Source organism: Staurois parvus, unplaced genomic scaffold (assembly GCF_062004578.1).
Source record: "Staurois parvus isolate SC_StPar_1 unplaced genomic scaffold, SC_StPar_1.0 ptg000307l, whole genome shotgun sequence".
NCBI classification, from domain to species: domain Eukaryota; kingdom Metazoa; phylum Chordata; class Amphibia; order Anura; family Ranidae; genus Staurois; species Staurois parvus.
The window spans coordinates 173644-188325 of NW_028318103.1; the positions used below are offsets into that span (position 1 = coordinate 173644).

A 14682-nucleotide genomic window follows, 5' to 3' on the forward strand; every position below is an offset into this window, starting at 1 on the left:
TTTTCAAGACCTCTACAATTCGCCCTGGCAGTCCATTCTTGCATAATCAATGCTTGGAGTTTGTCAGAATTTGTGAGGTTTTTTTTCACCCTCCTCTCAATTATTGACCACAAGTTGTCAATGGGATGAGGTTCTGGGAATTTTCCTGGCCATGAACCCAAAATGTTGATGTTTCGTTCCCCAAGCCACGTAGTTATTTGTCTTTTGGTAAGGTGCTCCATCATGCTGGAAAAAGCATTGTTCATCACCAAACTGTTCTTGGTTGGTTGGGAGAAATTGTTCTCAGAGGATGTTTTTGTACCATTCTTTATTCAAGAACCATGTAGCAAACATATGGCGCTGCTCAAAGCTGGAGAAAGCACAATCACCACGCTGGCAAGGAAGAGGGAAGCAGCGTCCCAAGTTGTACCAGAAACTAAGCAGTGTGCAGGGAGAGAGAAAGGACGCTGCTCATACCCGTCCCAAGGAGTCCTGTGAAGACACTGTGGTGTGGATGGCCTCAGCAGTCACTCCGGCCACACCCTGTCTTCCTGCACATTCTTTATTCATGGCGGTGTTCTTGTGAGTGAGCCAACTCCCTTGGCTAGAAAGCAACCCCACACATGAATGATCTCAGGATTCTTTACTGTTGGCATGACACAGGACTGATGGTAGCGTTCACCTTTTCTTCCCCGGACAAGGTTTTTCCCCAGATGCCCCAAAAAATTAAAAAGGGGATTCATCAGAGAAAATGACTTCACCCCATTCCTCAGCAGTCCAATCCCTGTACTTTTTGCAGGATATCAGTCTGTCCCTGATGCTTTTCCTGGAGAGAAGTGGCATCTTTGCTTTCCGTCTTGACACCAGGCCATCCTCCAACAGTCTTCACCTCACTGTGTAGATGCATTCACACCTGCCTGCTGCCATTCCTGAGCAAGCTCTGCGCTGGTGGCCACCAATCCCCATCTGAATCTACTTTAGGAGACGGTCCTGGCATTTGCTGAACTTTCTTGGGCGCCCTGAAGCCTTCTTCTCACCAACTGACCCTCTCTCAAAAGTTCTTGGTGATCCAATAAATGGTTGATTTAGGTGCAATCTTCGTAGCACAAATATCCCTGCATGTGAACCCCTTTGTTCAAAACAATGATGAATGCACGTTTCCTTGCAGGCAAATTAATATTTGTGTCAGTCTCAAAACATTTGGCCAGGGCTGTAAATGGTTCCATTGGGGCCCATTTACACTGGAGTGGTATGTAACACATATTAACTTAGGTTTCATTAATGCAGCCAACTCATTTGAAAGGGTAGCCTAATGATCAAAAACAGAATATGCATATTTTAACAATACAGGTGTTGTGGGAAGGAAATTGGAATGCTATTCAAAATGAATGGCACCACAGAGCACCATAACCTGAAAAGCAGAAATTTAATGCAAAACAGTGTGACCCAGCCTAAAAAACAACTCTTGACTCAGCACTCATCCCCTGGAGCTCCCCTCCTCCTTGTTGCACATTTTTGTTCATATCTTCCTTATTCTAAACTCTTCAGGCTGGTTAGGATGACATGCTATTAAAAATGGTGCATGCATAGTTTCGGTGAGTTACCAACTTCCTTAACACAACGCACATTAATGCGTGATATAATGATCACATGTTCACACACCACGCAGCTGTATATGGATTCTCAAAGAGCCATTTCAGAGGAGCAAAACCAATCAGTGAGCTACTTATGCTCCTCCTCTTCCAACCTTCTCCCAACAGGGGATGGTCCTGCTGGTCCTGAATGTCATCAGTGACACTGTGTATCATTACACTGAATTAGGGGGGCTATGATATCACCCCCTCAGAGGTAGGTCTATGACAGTCTGCACTCACAGCATCACCTTAAGCTGGGTATATAGGTCGGGTCAATTGTGGCCAATTCCTACCTGCTGGTATGCTGGACAAACAGTCTGAAAAGGAGCTAGGTGGAAAAATCAAGAGACCCGAACAAGAGAAATCTATGCATGTATGGTTAGTCCTAGCTAAGGCCAGCCATAGCTCTGAAGGAGTTAGCCCCCGAAATGCGTCAGTTGGCATTTTCACCCTTTCTCCAGTTAGATTTGGACAGCTGACTTTCTGGTTTTGTGCATCAACATGCCTTTACCTCATTTGACTTGTGAGAATGTTTTCTTATACCCTTTGATAAAAGTGTTGAAGATACTGTGCTAGGTGTTTGCACCCTCTCTGTGTTTTGTGCAGTGTTGGATTTCCCCGATCTGAGGGCTGCACCTCCATCTCTTTCCAGTCTGGGTTGCTGAATGTCTGAGATTTATGGTTCACGTGATGGGTGCCTCTTCCATTTCTGAGCGCTGAAGTGTCAAGTTTGGAATTCCTGGTTTCAGTACATGTATGGTCAAATATACAGAAGATGATATATAGAAGGACGTTCTTCACTAGTGGAATTCCTCCTGTCATCTACTCTCTACCTATCCCAAGAATACAGAGCCCTCAGCACAAAGATATCAAAAGACACAAATCTCTACCGCTACTGTAGGGAAAACTAGAGAAAAGTGACTACAAGTTCTCTGGAAGAACCATGTGACCAGATCCGACCATTCAATGGCTAGATGTTTCACATTTCATTACACGTGTCCAAACCTGACCATGATGGAAATTGGAAATTAGGTTAACAACAAGTGGTTGACAAGTGACCTCTCCTGCAACCCTGCTGCTGTCAATACGTTGTTCTGACGACACGGTTTGGACTGAACCGTAAAGCAATCTTCCCAAACACAATCTTATAGCTGATCTGAAAAAAAGACTGTTCCCATAGCTCGAGATTACAAAATCTTAAGCTGGATCTATACATTAGTAAATTTTTGTACAAAGTCAGACAAACATTTTCAGAACTTCTAATAGCTTGACGAGTGTTGTTCAAATTTAACTTGCTTTTAACATTTGATTTTGGGACAAATGGACTTCAATGATCGAAAACCACATACACTGTTAAAAATTCTTTTGTTCCAGAAAAATTTCCCGTCCTGCTCAAATTTTCTCATAACTGAGGTTGCAAACAGATTTCACCCCACTTACTAGCATTCATAAAGTGATAGCAAACAAAATATTTTTCTACAAAAATAATTCAAAACACATCCACGTCTAAGGGTCCCATAAGCTGCTTTTCAGGAGATGGTTTCTTACTGTTTTTCTGCCTGACTAAGATCCTCGGAGTTCCCGAGCCTCTCCTTTTCCCTTCTCACTTCCATTTATTTTGAAAAAACAGTGCATATTAGTTGCGGTCATGTGTACCTACCTAAGCACACCACAAGGTCAACTGTCCATCTTGAGAGCACTGCTCTATGCACAGTACAAATCCAATAGTTCATTTGAGGAGCGAGCAAGAGAGGGTGACTGAGTTTCTACATATAGTAGGACCCTAGAGAACAAATGCAGCCACTCTCTAACGGGAAATCAGATACCAGCAGCAAACAATTAAAAAAATGGAGATTGGGAGGAGGCTGAGAGCAATGGAAGGGACATTCTGAGTTAAGAATACATCACTGGATAACATTTTGTATTCTGAAACCAGTTTAGTGTCACTTTAAAATGTCAAATTTTCAACCAAATTTTACTTGTGTATATCCAGCTTAAAATGTTTCTAAAGGCACCTTTTTATTAAAATAATAAACACCTTATACTTACCTGCTCCACCATTGGCACAGAGTGGCCCCAAAACTTCTCTTCTTGGCTCCCTGTCAGTGCCGTCCACTCCTCTTCTGCGACTGTCCCATAGCAAACTGTTTTTCTATGGGGGCAGACATGTGGGCTTGATCCCTAGCCAGGCTCTGTGTGTCTATAGACACACACAGCATGGCTCGGCCCCACACCTGCTCTCTAGTCGCTGCATTTGATTGACAGCAACAGGAGCCAAGGGCTCCCACTGCTGCCTCAGTCTCTGTGAGTAGAGGGAGAAGAGAAAAAAAAGATACAGCCAAGCACAGTGCTGATTGACGTATTTAGGGAGGTTGGGGAGCACAGCAACTGGTAAAATATTTTTCACCTTAACACAGGGAACGCAATAGGCTAAAAAAAAGTTTTAGCTTTATAACCACTTTAAGGTTTGTGTCAAAAAGTAGAGCAATATTTAGAGGTATGTTTTGGTTGAGAGACACAATTTAATGGCCACTTAAAATAATAGACTCAAAATCATATAATCATCTTACAGAATAAAATAAATAAATCAGTCCTGAAGAGTAAATATTAGGTCAGGAATTATTAAAGCAAATGTCAATAGTTCTTCTGCATGTGACTCTCCTCCAGGAGTGAGATTGCTGGTCCCCCTGTGCAGGTTGTGCTTCCTTCTTCCTACACCATGACAGGGCTGAGGGGTGAAATAAGGGCTGACAGAAGGAACCAGGCATGGGACACTCCTGGTCGTGTTCATCTTCTGTTAGTATTCAGTATTTTCCTGGGAACTCTGGACCTGTGACGCTAGGGAGACCGTTATTATACGTTTACTCCAGGAAGTGCGTAACATGCAGACTTCTCAGCTGGAATAGCAGTGGAAGACAGCAAAAGTCAACAGCATGGGCTGTGGGAGGTGTCACTAGGAGCTCGTGGCTCATCTTTGCAGGGTGATCTTTTGTAAAACAAGCGACAAAGATACTAAGGGCTCACTCAGACAGGTTTACGTATTGTTGCAGGATCTCGCCAGCATCAAGATCCTGTGTAAGATCCTGTCCACACACGTGAACTCTTGGACGCCATATTAATGTGTAATCTGCACCCCCGGTGCTCCTGATCGCACACGCTACTGATGTTTACATGTCACCCTTCAGTAAATCATTCAGGAGGTAGGAACAGAATAACTGGACATACCGGTAACTAGACATCTATGAACGACTGCCGAAGTCACTGTAGGCATGCTCCACCACAATAATTTACAATTGTTCTAGCAATCAGGTTCGCTAGGCAGCAAAGTCTGCCTGCATCCCAGCAAACAAGGATGCTAGGGGGCACAATATGCCTGAATCCTAGCAACCATAGGCCACCTGCTTCCTAGCAACCAAGGATGCTAGACAACCATGGGAGCCTGCATCCTAGCAATCAAGGATGCTAGGCATCGGGAACCACAAGCATCCTAGCAACCAGGGTCCACCTGTGTTCTAGCAACTAAGGACACTAGACAGCATGGGATGCCTGCATCCTGGCTACCAGGGGCCAACTGGACCCCAGCAACCAAGGATGCTAAGCATCAGGGCCCACCAGTGTCCTAGCAACCAAGGATGCCAAACTGAATGGGATGTCTGCATCCTAGCAACCATGGGCCACCTGCGTCCTAGCAACCAAGGATGCTAAGCATCAGGGCCCACCAGTGTCCTAGCAACCAAGGATGCCAAACTGAATGGGATGTCTGCATCCTAGCAACCATGGGCCACCTGCGTCCTAGCAACCAAGGATGCTAGGTAACAGTGGGAGCCTGCATCTTATGCTGAACGCAGTGGAATGCAACGCTTCCAGGCACAGCTGTCTGAATGGGCCCATATACTTGAATAATGCTGAGAAAAAAATTACGCACTGTAAGCGTGGCTATTTACACCCATGTGAATGATATATTATTCCACAAAATAATCAATATCTGAATATGACCCGACTGTGCTTTCCTCAGAACAAATCCATCATCAGGTAATAAAGAATATATATTTTAAACATTTATTTCCAGCAGTTAACTTTGCAATCCACAACTCTGATATTGGATAAAGCACAGAAGGGACAGAACATCTGTCAGGCTTCAGTTGTTGTCTCTATCCCACCCCTTTTGTTACAAGGATTGTGTGTCACTGGGACAGGAAGTGAGGGAACATCTTACCACTGGGGACAACGACAAAAACACCAATTCTATTAGAGTGGGGGGGATTTTACTGGCATCTGTATCTTCCTGTGTTGGTGTCACAGGAGGCAGGAAGGTATAATATTGTAAATCAAGTCACCAAAGAAAATGAAAACCTGATGGAGGGGTCAAGGCGTCTCCAAATAAGCTTTCCCTGATGTTCGGTTTTAAAAGTGGCGGTGCCCCTGTCTGACCTGGCCTGGATAGCTGGAAAAATACAGATGACCCTCATAACAGAAGGGGAAATCTCATCTATTGGCAAGAATTGGAGGATGATCTCTGACCAATCACATCTCTGTGTGTATGGTGACCTCATCAATGGGCTCTTTACATGAAGTCAGCGTGAGGACAGATACGATACAAATCTACCAGAGACCCTGGGAGAGCCGTGACCCATACAGACATCAGTACGTAGGAGACCTCACTACTGTGCCTAAATCCCAGGGGCCCCTGGTACACCAGGGCCGCACTCACTCCATATGTTGTGAAGTCACAGTGGCTAAACGGTTAGCACTTCCGCCTGGCAGTACTAGGGTTGTCGGTTCGAATCCCAACCACGGTACCACCTGCCTGGAGTTTGCATGTTCTTCCTGTGCCTGCGTGGGTTTACTCCGGTTTCCTCCCACACTCCAAAGACATGCTGGTAGGTTAATTGGATCCTGTTTAAATTGGCCCTAGTATGTATATGAATGTGAGTTAGGGACCTTAGATTGTACGCCTCTTGAGGGTTAGGGACTGATGTGAATGTACAATATATATGTAAAGTGCTGCATAAATTGATGGCGCTATATAAGTACCTGAAATAAAGGCCATATGTTGGGGCCCCAATGCAACACATGGTAGGCCAGGGGGCCCCATCTAAGTACAGTATGTGGAAGGCCAGTACACAGAATTCAGTATTATTCTTCCATTCCATGGGCCCCTGGCATGTTAGGGCCACACTTACTTATTCCATATGTTGTAAAGAGTATGCCAACAGCCATATGTTGGGGGTCCCCCAGCACAGTCTGGGCCCATGGAAGGAAAGAATAGTACTGAGTATGGGCCGTGGGCACCCCTAGCACAGCTCGGCCCTGAGGGCATCCCCAGCACGGTGCGGCCCCGGGGGCACCCACAGCACGGCTCGGCCCCGGGGGCACCCACAGCACAGTCTGGGCCAATGGAAGGGAAGAATAGTACCGAGTATGGGCCGTGGGCACCCCTAGCACAGCTCGGCCCTGAGGGCATCCCCAGCACGGTGCGGCCCCGGGGGCACCCACAGCACGGCTCGGCCCCGGGGGCACCCACAGTACAGTCTGGGCCAATGGAAGGGAAGAATAGTACTGAGTATGGGCCGTGGGCACCCCTAGCACAGCGCGGCCCCAGGGGCACCCCCTGCACATCTCGGCCCCGGGGGTCCCCCAGCACAGTCTGGGCCCTAGGAATGTTAGAATAGTACTGAGCATGGGCCGTAGGGCCCCCAGCTCAGTTCGGGCCCATGGGCACCCCCAGCACAGCAAGGCCCCGGTGGCACCCACAGCACAGCAAGGCCCCGGGGGCCAGCACAGCAAGGCCCCGGGGGCCCGCACAGCACAGGCAAGGCCCAGGGGCCCTGACTATACCACCAGGGGACCGGAAATTACTGCAGTGGCCCCTGTACAATGTGTGGCAAGCGAGGGGCCCCAGTAAAATGTGTCCTGACTACACCATCAGGATCCCTGTACAATAACAAGCAGGCCTGGGGCCCCTGAAGATACAACTGGGGCTCCCTGTACAGTGTGTGTGTCAACACATACCGCTTGGGGCCCCTGTGCTGTTTACAGGAGGCCACACACACCAACATACAGGTAACATTCCAGAACCCTCACTATGAGGCCGGGGCCCCGGCAGCCGATGCTATACAGTGATGGGGGCCCCTGAGGAGGGCAGTGAGTGCTCCGGGTACTCACAAGGTGCGGGGTTGCCCGTCGTCGTCCATGTTGGCCGGGGGAGGGTGCAGGCTCCCGGTGCAGGAAATATGAAGAAGCTCCGTCCGGGCCGGAGGAAAATGGCGGCCGCGGCGGTGACCAGTCAGAGAGAGGCCGCCCACTGCGCAGGCGCACCACAACCGCGCGCTCCCGAATCCCCGGCTGCTACGTTACCCATGTGAGCTGCGCGCCCCAGAGTCCGCGGGGACGAGCCCCGCCAATAGCGCCAGTAGCGCCACAGCTTCTGACTGGGGAAAAGCAGGAAGGAGCTGTGTAACCTGTACAATGTTTCTACAATCTGTATACATGTCCCATATCGTGTATATACACCTCAAATATTTGTACACGTGCTGAAACTAGGCCTTTTTTTTGCTGGGTATTACTGTACACCCCTCAAACAATATATATTTTATATATTTGCTGAAAGCAGAGATCCTGGAGAATAAAGTGGTGGTAACTCCATTTGTTATGTCTGTTAATCGTGCAGTTTATTAAATGCATATTTTTCAGGAAAAAATATTCTAAAATTAATTTTAGTGCAAACAGAACCAATTTTCTGTAAAATATATAAAAAAAAAGGGTTGTGATGAGTAAATAGATACCAGATGCGTCAAGCCTTACAAATTGCGCATACCTATGGAATTTCCCAAAACGACGGTACTCAATCTTGTCTACAGACGACGCTTTCAAAGCCTTTATAGTTTGTAAGTTTAGAGATAACCATGAATTATGGCCCTGGAATTATGGAGCTCCTTCCGACATTTGTAACATACAGTCATGGCCAGGGGCGGACTGACCATTTGGAAACTCGGGCACTGCCCGAGGGCCCGGGGTCAGTAGGGGGCCCCATGAGATGCCCCTGGTACCTTTTTCATAGGCTTTTGTGAGTTTGGGCAAGGACACAGGGGCCCCATGATCCCCTATTGCCCGGGGGCCCCATGAGTTGTCAGTCTGCCCCTGGTCATGGCCAAAAATATTGTCCCCCCTTCATTTCTGTCAGATAATTCACCACTTGGCCCAGAAAATTGTTGTAATTACAAATGTTTCGGCGTTCTCATGTTTATTTGCCTTGTTTGTATTGGTATGACACAAAAAAGTGGAGAAACAAAAAGCCAAATCCGACACATTCCATGCAAAACCCCGAAAATGGACTGGACAAAATTATTGACACCCTCAATGTAATATTTGGTAGCACACCCCTTGGAAAAAAAATAACTGAAATCAATGGCTTCCTGTAACCATCAAGGAGTTTCTTCCACCTCTCTACTGGAATTTTGGACCACTCTTCATTGGCCATCGGCTCCAGGTCTCTCAGAGTGGAAGGGTTCCTTTTCCCAACTGATGTTCTGAGATCTCTCCATAAGAGCTCTATGGGATTGAGTTCTGGACTCATTTCTGGCCAGTTCAGTCCTCTCCAGTACTTTGTCTGAAACCATTTCTGGGGGCTTTTTGACGTGTTCTTTGGGTCCTTGTCCTGCTGTAACGCACATGACCTCTGATGGAGACCCAACTTTCTGACACTGGGCCCTACACTGCACCCCAGAATTCTTTGGTAGTCTTCAGATTTCATAATTCCATGCACATGGACAAGCCATCCAGTGCCTGAAGCAGCAAAGGAACCCCAAAACATCAGTGAACCTCCACCATGTTGGAGATTTTTCCCCATTGAGATCTGATGTGTTTTCAAAGTGTTCCTTTCATTTTTTTCAAGCAGTGTATTTAGGGAGGTTGGGGAGCATAGCAAGTTGTAAAACATTTGTTACCTTAATGCAGGGAACCCAATAAGGTAAAAAAAAAGTTTTAGCTTCATGACCACTTTAAAGCAGAGCTCCACCCAAAAAGGGAAGTTCCTCTTTAAAGACTGGTCCCCCGCTCCCTATTAAGGATAGGAACTTTGGGAAGCTGGTTTGACATGTACCCACTTCCGCTGCGATCACCTAGGCATCAGAAGTTGTCCTCCCCCCTCCCTCCCCATAATCTTCTGGGACATGTGACAGGTCCCAGAAGACTACAGGGCCATTCAGGAAGCGCAATGCTTCTCGTGCATGTGCACTGGGCACCCGGCTGTTAAGCCGCAAGCTGTCACATCCAGGTGCTCACACTGAAGATGCCGGTCCCTGGAACACCAGACCAGGGGCGGACTGACCATTACGCCAATGTGATTGTCTGGATTTTTGTTCTCATTTTGTCTCTCATAGTTGAAGTCTACCTATGATGCCAATTACAGGCCTCTCTCATCTTTTTAAGTGGGAGAACTTGCACAATTGGTGGCTGACTAAACACTTTTTTGCCCCACTGTAGTTTCTGGGGTTAGGAATGGACGTATTTTGGCGATGTTGCGGAGGTGGAGTCTACATGAATTTGTCAGCGATTGGACCTGGGGCTGGAAAGACAGATAGGAGTCTGGAATGACACCTAGTACTCTGGCTTGTTGGGTGGGACTGATGATGGCGTTGTTGGTTGTGATGGAGAAGTCAGGGGGTGGGAGGCGCAGGCCGGGGGGAACACTAGGAGCTCGGTTTTTGAAAGGTTTAATTTGAGGAAGTGGAGTGACATCCAATCTGATATGTCGTTCAGTAGGCTAGTGATTCGGGCAGGAAGTGAAGGGAAATCTCCTCAATAGAGCACAAAAAAAACCTGACAAGGGTTATAACCGCCCCCATATTTTATCCAACATGAAAACATTTTGACTTTAGTTTTACTTTATTGCAGTCTTTGCATTAGATTAAGACATGCCCCACTACCTTTTATTCCCCCGACATTCTTTTGTCATCATCACCACTTCCACATTCTTATGGTGACCATACACTCTTTGATAAATAAGAGATTTCCTTTCCACATGATCTCTTCCGATGAGAAGAATCGATCCACAGTCGACAACCCATTTGATGCATACGCCACACACATGAGAAAGTGAATTTCTATTGTTGGCTAAGATACAATCATAGAAATTGATCACATCTCCATTTTCACCATCTAATCTCAGAATCTTAACAATTGAAATACAGCTGTATTCATGAACAAAGTGTCTCAGTGTTATTGATTGATGTAAAACAATCGATAATATTCAGTTTTGGCCAATCGACTCAGTTTGATCAAATTGTAGTCTAAATTGAGTCTAAATCGATCAGAAGGGAAGTTATATATATCCAGTTGTTGCAGATGTGATTGTTTTGATTGAATCTCACATTGGTTGGAAAAACAATTGAAGTGTGTCTTGCTACCAGCACAGGTTGTACAGCAGTGGTACTCAACCTTCCTAATGCCGCGACCCTTTAATACAGTTCCTCATGTTGTGGTGACCCCCAACCATAAAATTATTTATCCAGTAATTATAATTCATGAAGTGTCGTTTTACCTCCAATACTGCTGCTTTCAACACAGTAGCTGCTTTTAACAGAGTAGCTGCTTTCAACACAGCAGCTGCTTTCTACACAGTAGCTGCTCTTTACACATCGGAAATATGTGTTTTCCGATGGTCTTAACCTCCCTGGCGGTATGATCATGTCAGGAATTTTGTGCTGAAAGCGGTACCATTTTTTTGCATGGAAATATGTAGTTTTTAATTGTAGGCTGTAATTTTTAGGAATAACTCACTGAAATCTATCCGAAAAAGAGTCTATTAAACATTCCGGATATGATAAAACTTGAAACACGAAATCATAAATTATAATTTAATAAATAATCATAAAAAATAATAATATAATAATAATAAATTTAATTCAATAATATAATCAAACCAAAAACACTGAAATTTGAAATACAGAGGCAAATTCGCACATCGCTGAGCAAAGTCGCAAAATCGTTTTCAGTGTCTGATGACGAATTTCCCCACAAATCATTATCGCTCAATTCTGCAAGTGGTTCTGATTTACTATCGCTGTTCTAAAACCGCTTTTGACGTAAAGGGATGCTTTTTGGACGCCATGGACTTTTCTAAGTTTCCAGGCAGAAAGAACAGTCAAAATGCAGGCAGGGCACAGGACAAAGCAGTGGGGACAAAATGTATGTGAAATGCAGTGAAACAGCAATGACAGCAAAAATGTCATTTTTTAAAAATTTCAAATTTCCCGCCGGTTCCGCCGCCCGAACGTTCCGACGTCACAGGGACTGGAACACGGAAGCCAGATGCCGGCATCCGCCGGAGGAGATGGACGGGGACGCTGCAGGGGACCCATCGTGGGAGCGAAGGACAAGGTAAGTGCTGCAGGGACCCCCAGAGAACGCTGCATGGTAAGCCCGAGTGTAGCTCGGGGTTACCGTACTTGGTATAGAAATTCTACCCCGAGCTACACTCGGGAAAACCGCCAAGGAGGTTAAGCGACCCCTGTGAAAGGGTTGTTCGACCCCCAAAGGGATCGCGACCCACAGGTTGAGAACCACTGTTGTACAGAGTACTGAGGACAGTGCCAAGATAGGCTCCTGCTGCCATCGATCAAATTGTTGGAAGAAGGAGGGAGCAGGAGCATAGCTTACTGGGCACCGCGTGTCTATGGATGCACACAGCACCAGCTGAGAGTGAGCCTGCATACACATGCGTCACCATGATATCGGAATTAATGAATACACAGAATATGGTGACCTACTAAGGTATAATATGTATAGGGTAATCTATACGGGGATTGTGAGGTAATGTATACGGGTAATATGATGATCCAGTATGGAATATAATGTACAGAGTGATCTATATGGGGATTGTGAGATAATGTATATAGGGAATATGGTGACCTATTATGGTATATTATTTACAGGGTAATCTATACGGGGATTATGAGGTAATGAATATGGGGAATATGGTCACCTATTACGGTGTAATATGTACATGGTAATTTATACGGAGATTATGAGGTAATGAATACAGGGAATACGGTGACCCAACAATATATTATCTACAGGGCAATCTACAGTATATGGGGATTGTGAGGTAATGTATAAAGGGAGTATGGTGATGCAGTATGGACTATTATCAACAGGGTAATCTATGCGGGGATTGTGAGGTAATGTATACGGGTAATATGGTGACCTAATAAAGTAGAATATCTACAGGGCAATCTATATGGGGATTATGGTGATCCGGTATGGCATATTATCTATATGGAGGTTATAAAGTTACATATACAGGTCATATGGTGAGGTTATAGCTCTAGTATGGTATAATATCTATGGGATAATCTATACTGTATGGGGTATATGAGGTAATGTATACGAGGAATATGGTGATCTAGTATGGTGTATGATCCACATGGTAACCTATGTGGGATTATGAGGTAATGTATACAGGATATATGGTGATGTAACATCTCTGGAGTAGGATATGATTTAGGCCTCTTGCACACGGAGATAATAATTTCCTAATGTTTATGCTCTGGATTTTGTTGGCAGAAAGATCCTGAGTAAAACATTCCATCAGAACTGGCGTAAACATGCGTACATGTGTGTATGTGTATACATGTATACAATTCTTCATCCTCTTCTAGTTGCCAGTGTTGCAATATACGCATGTAAGTTACTACAATGGGCAGCACAGTAGCTAAGTGGTTAGCACTTGCACCTAGCAATACTAGGGTTGTCAGTTCGAATCCCAACCATGATGTCACTTGCCTGGAGTTGGCATGTTCTGCCTGTTTGGGTTTCCTCCTACACGTCAAAGACATGCTGGTATGTTAATTGGCTCCTGTCTAAATTGGCCCTAGTATGTGCATGAATGTGAGTTAGGGACATTAGATGCTAAGTTCCTTGAGGACTGATGCGAATGTATAATAAATCAAGTGATGCGTAAATTGACAGTGCTATATTAATACCTGTGTAGTACCCCTCTAGTTAGCCAGGGGGAGCTAACTAGTTTTTTTTAGTAGAGGCTGGATAGCAGATTGGGAATGATTCAGCCTGGGTGTGAGTCAGCCAGGTAATTTTAGGTCAAGGCTGAGGGCTTGCAGATCAGTACCCTGATACCTCCCCCTGCTCTAGAGACTTGAGAAGTTTCTGGAAGGCAGTGGGTGGATGTGAGGAGGGGCTAATCTGCATACTTAAGGGTTCTTGACCAATCCCCAGGCAGGAGGCTTTGCATGGGGTCAGGACAGCCCTTAAGTATGACTGAGCAAGCTCAGCAGCAGGAGGGTTTGGGTGGAAGATGGAGTGAAAGGCTGGGATACAGGAGCCTGGGAGGGGCCCAGTGGGAAGGCTGGATCTGAAAGTAGGATCTCTCCACCTCAGCTGTTCCCTGAAAGAGGACCACCTATGTAGCAGGGAAGGAGCCAGTTCAGAAGAAGGCCTGAAGGCAGCCACAAACCCAACAAGCTCGCGGGAGAGAAAGATTGAATAGTCCTACACTCCCTGGGCTGGATAAGGGAGAGGGTATGTGGGTGGGAAACCTGACTAGCCCCGATCTGGGACTGTTGATTTAAAGTGACAGATTCTGGGTCCCCTTGCCCAGGGATTCCCTCAGGCAGCTGGATGAGAAGAAGATAAATCTGGGGTCTGGGGTGGTACACTAGGAGGGCTAGAGAGCTCTTCAGGAAAAAATCTTTGATGTATAGAGACTTGTACATAGTTGCTAAGGAGTTGTCTTCAGTTACAGTTCAATTGGGCATCCCATACACCCCTTGACCCCATCCATGTTCAAATACCCTTTAATAAAACAAATAAAATCTCAAGGACTGCTTACTGCGTCCTGTGTGCAAGCTTGAAGAGAATGCGTGTTGTCCGGCTGTGCAGGACTATAGAGGGACCTAAATCTTCAGCAACTCTTAAGGGGTAGTGCTACACCTGTAATAAAATGCAGGTGTACCTCGGTTTACTGATTTAACGCATTCTCCAGGATGTTTCCTATTGCAAAAAATTTGTAAACCGAAATGTGGTTTCCCATAGGAATGCACTGAAAACCAAT

At 45.8% G+C, this 14682-nt stretch overlaps 1 protein-coding gene across 1 annotated transcript in view; it reads right to left on the reverse strand.

Annotated features, from left to right (window-relative positions):
• The window catches only part of TIAL1 (TIA1 cytotoxic granule associated RNA binding protein like 1), a 34220-nt gene extending 26286 nt beyond the window's left edge, over positions 1-7934 (reverse strand). The window contains exon 1 of the mRNA XM_089683358.1: positions 7779-7934. Coding sequence (XP_089539484.1) covers positions 7779-7807 — 29 coding nt within the window. The 5' untranslated portion in view covers positions 7808-7934. The remainder of the gene's footprint in view (positions 1-7778) is intronic.
• Positions 7935-14682: the final 6748 nt, after the last annotated feature.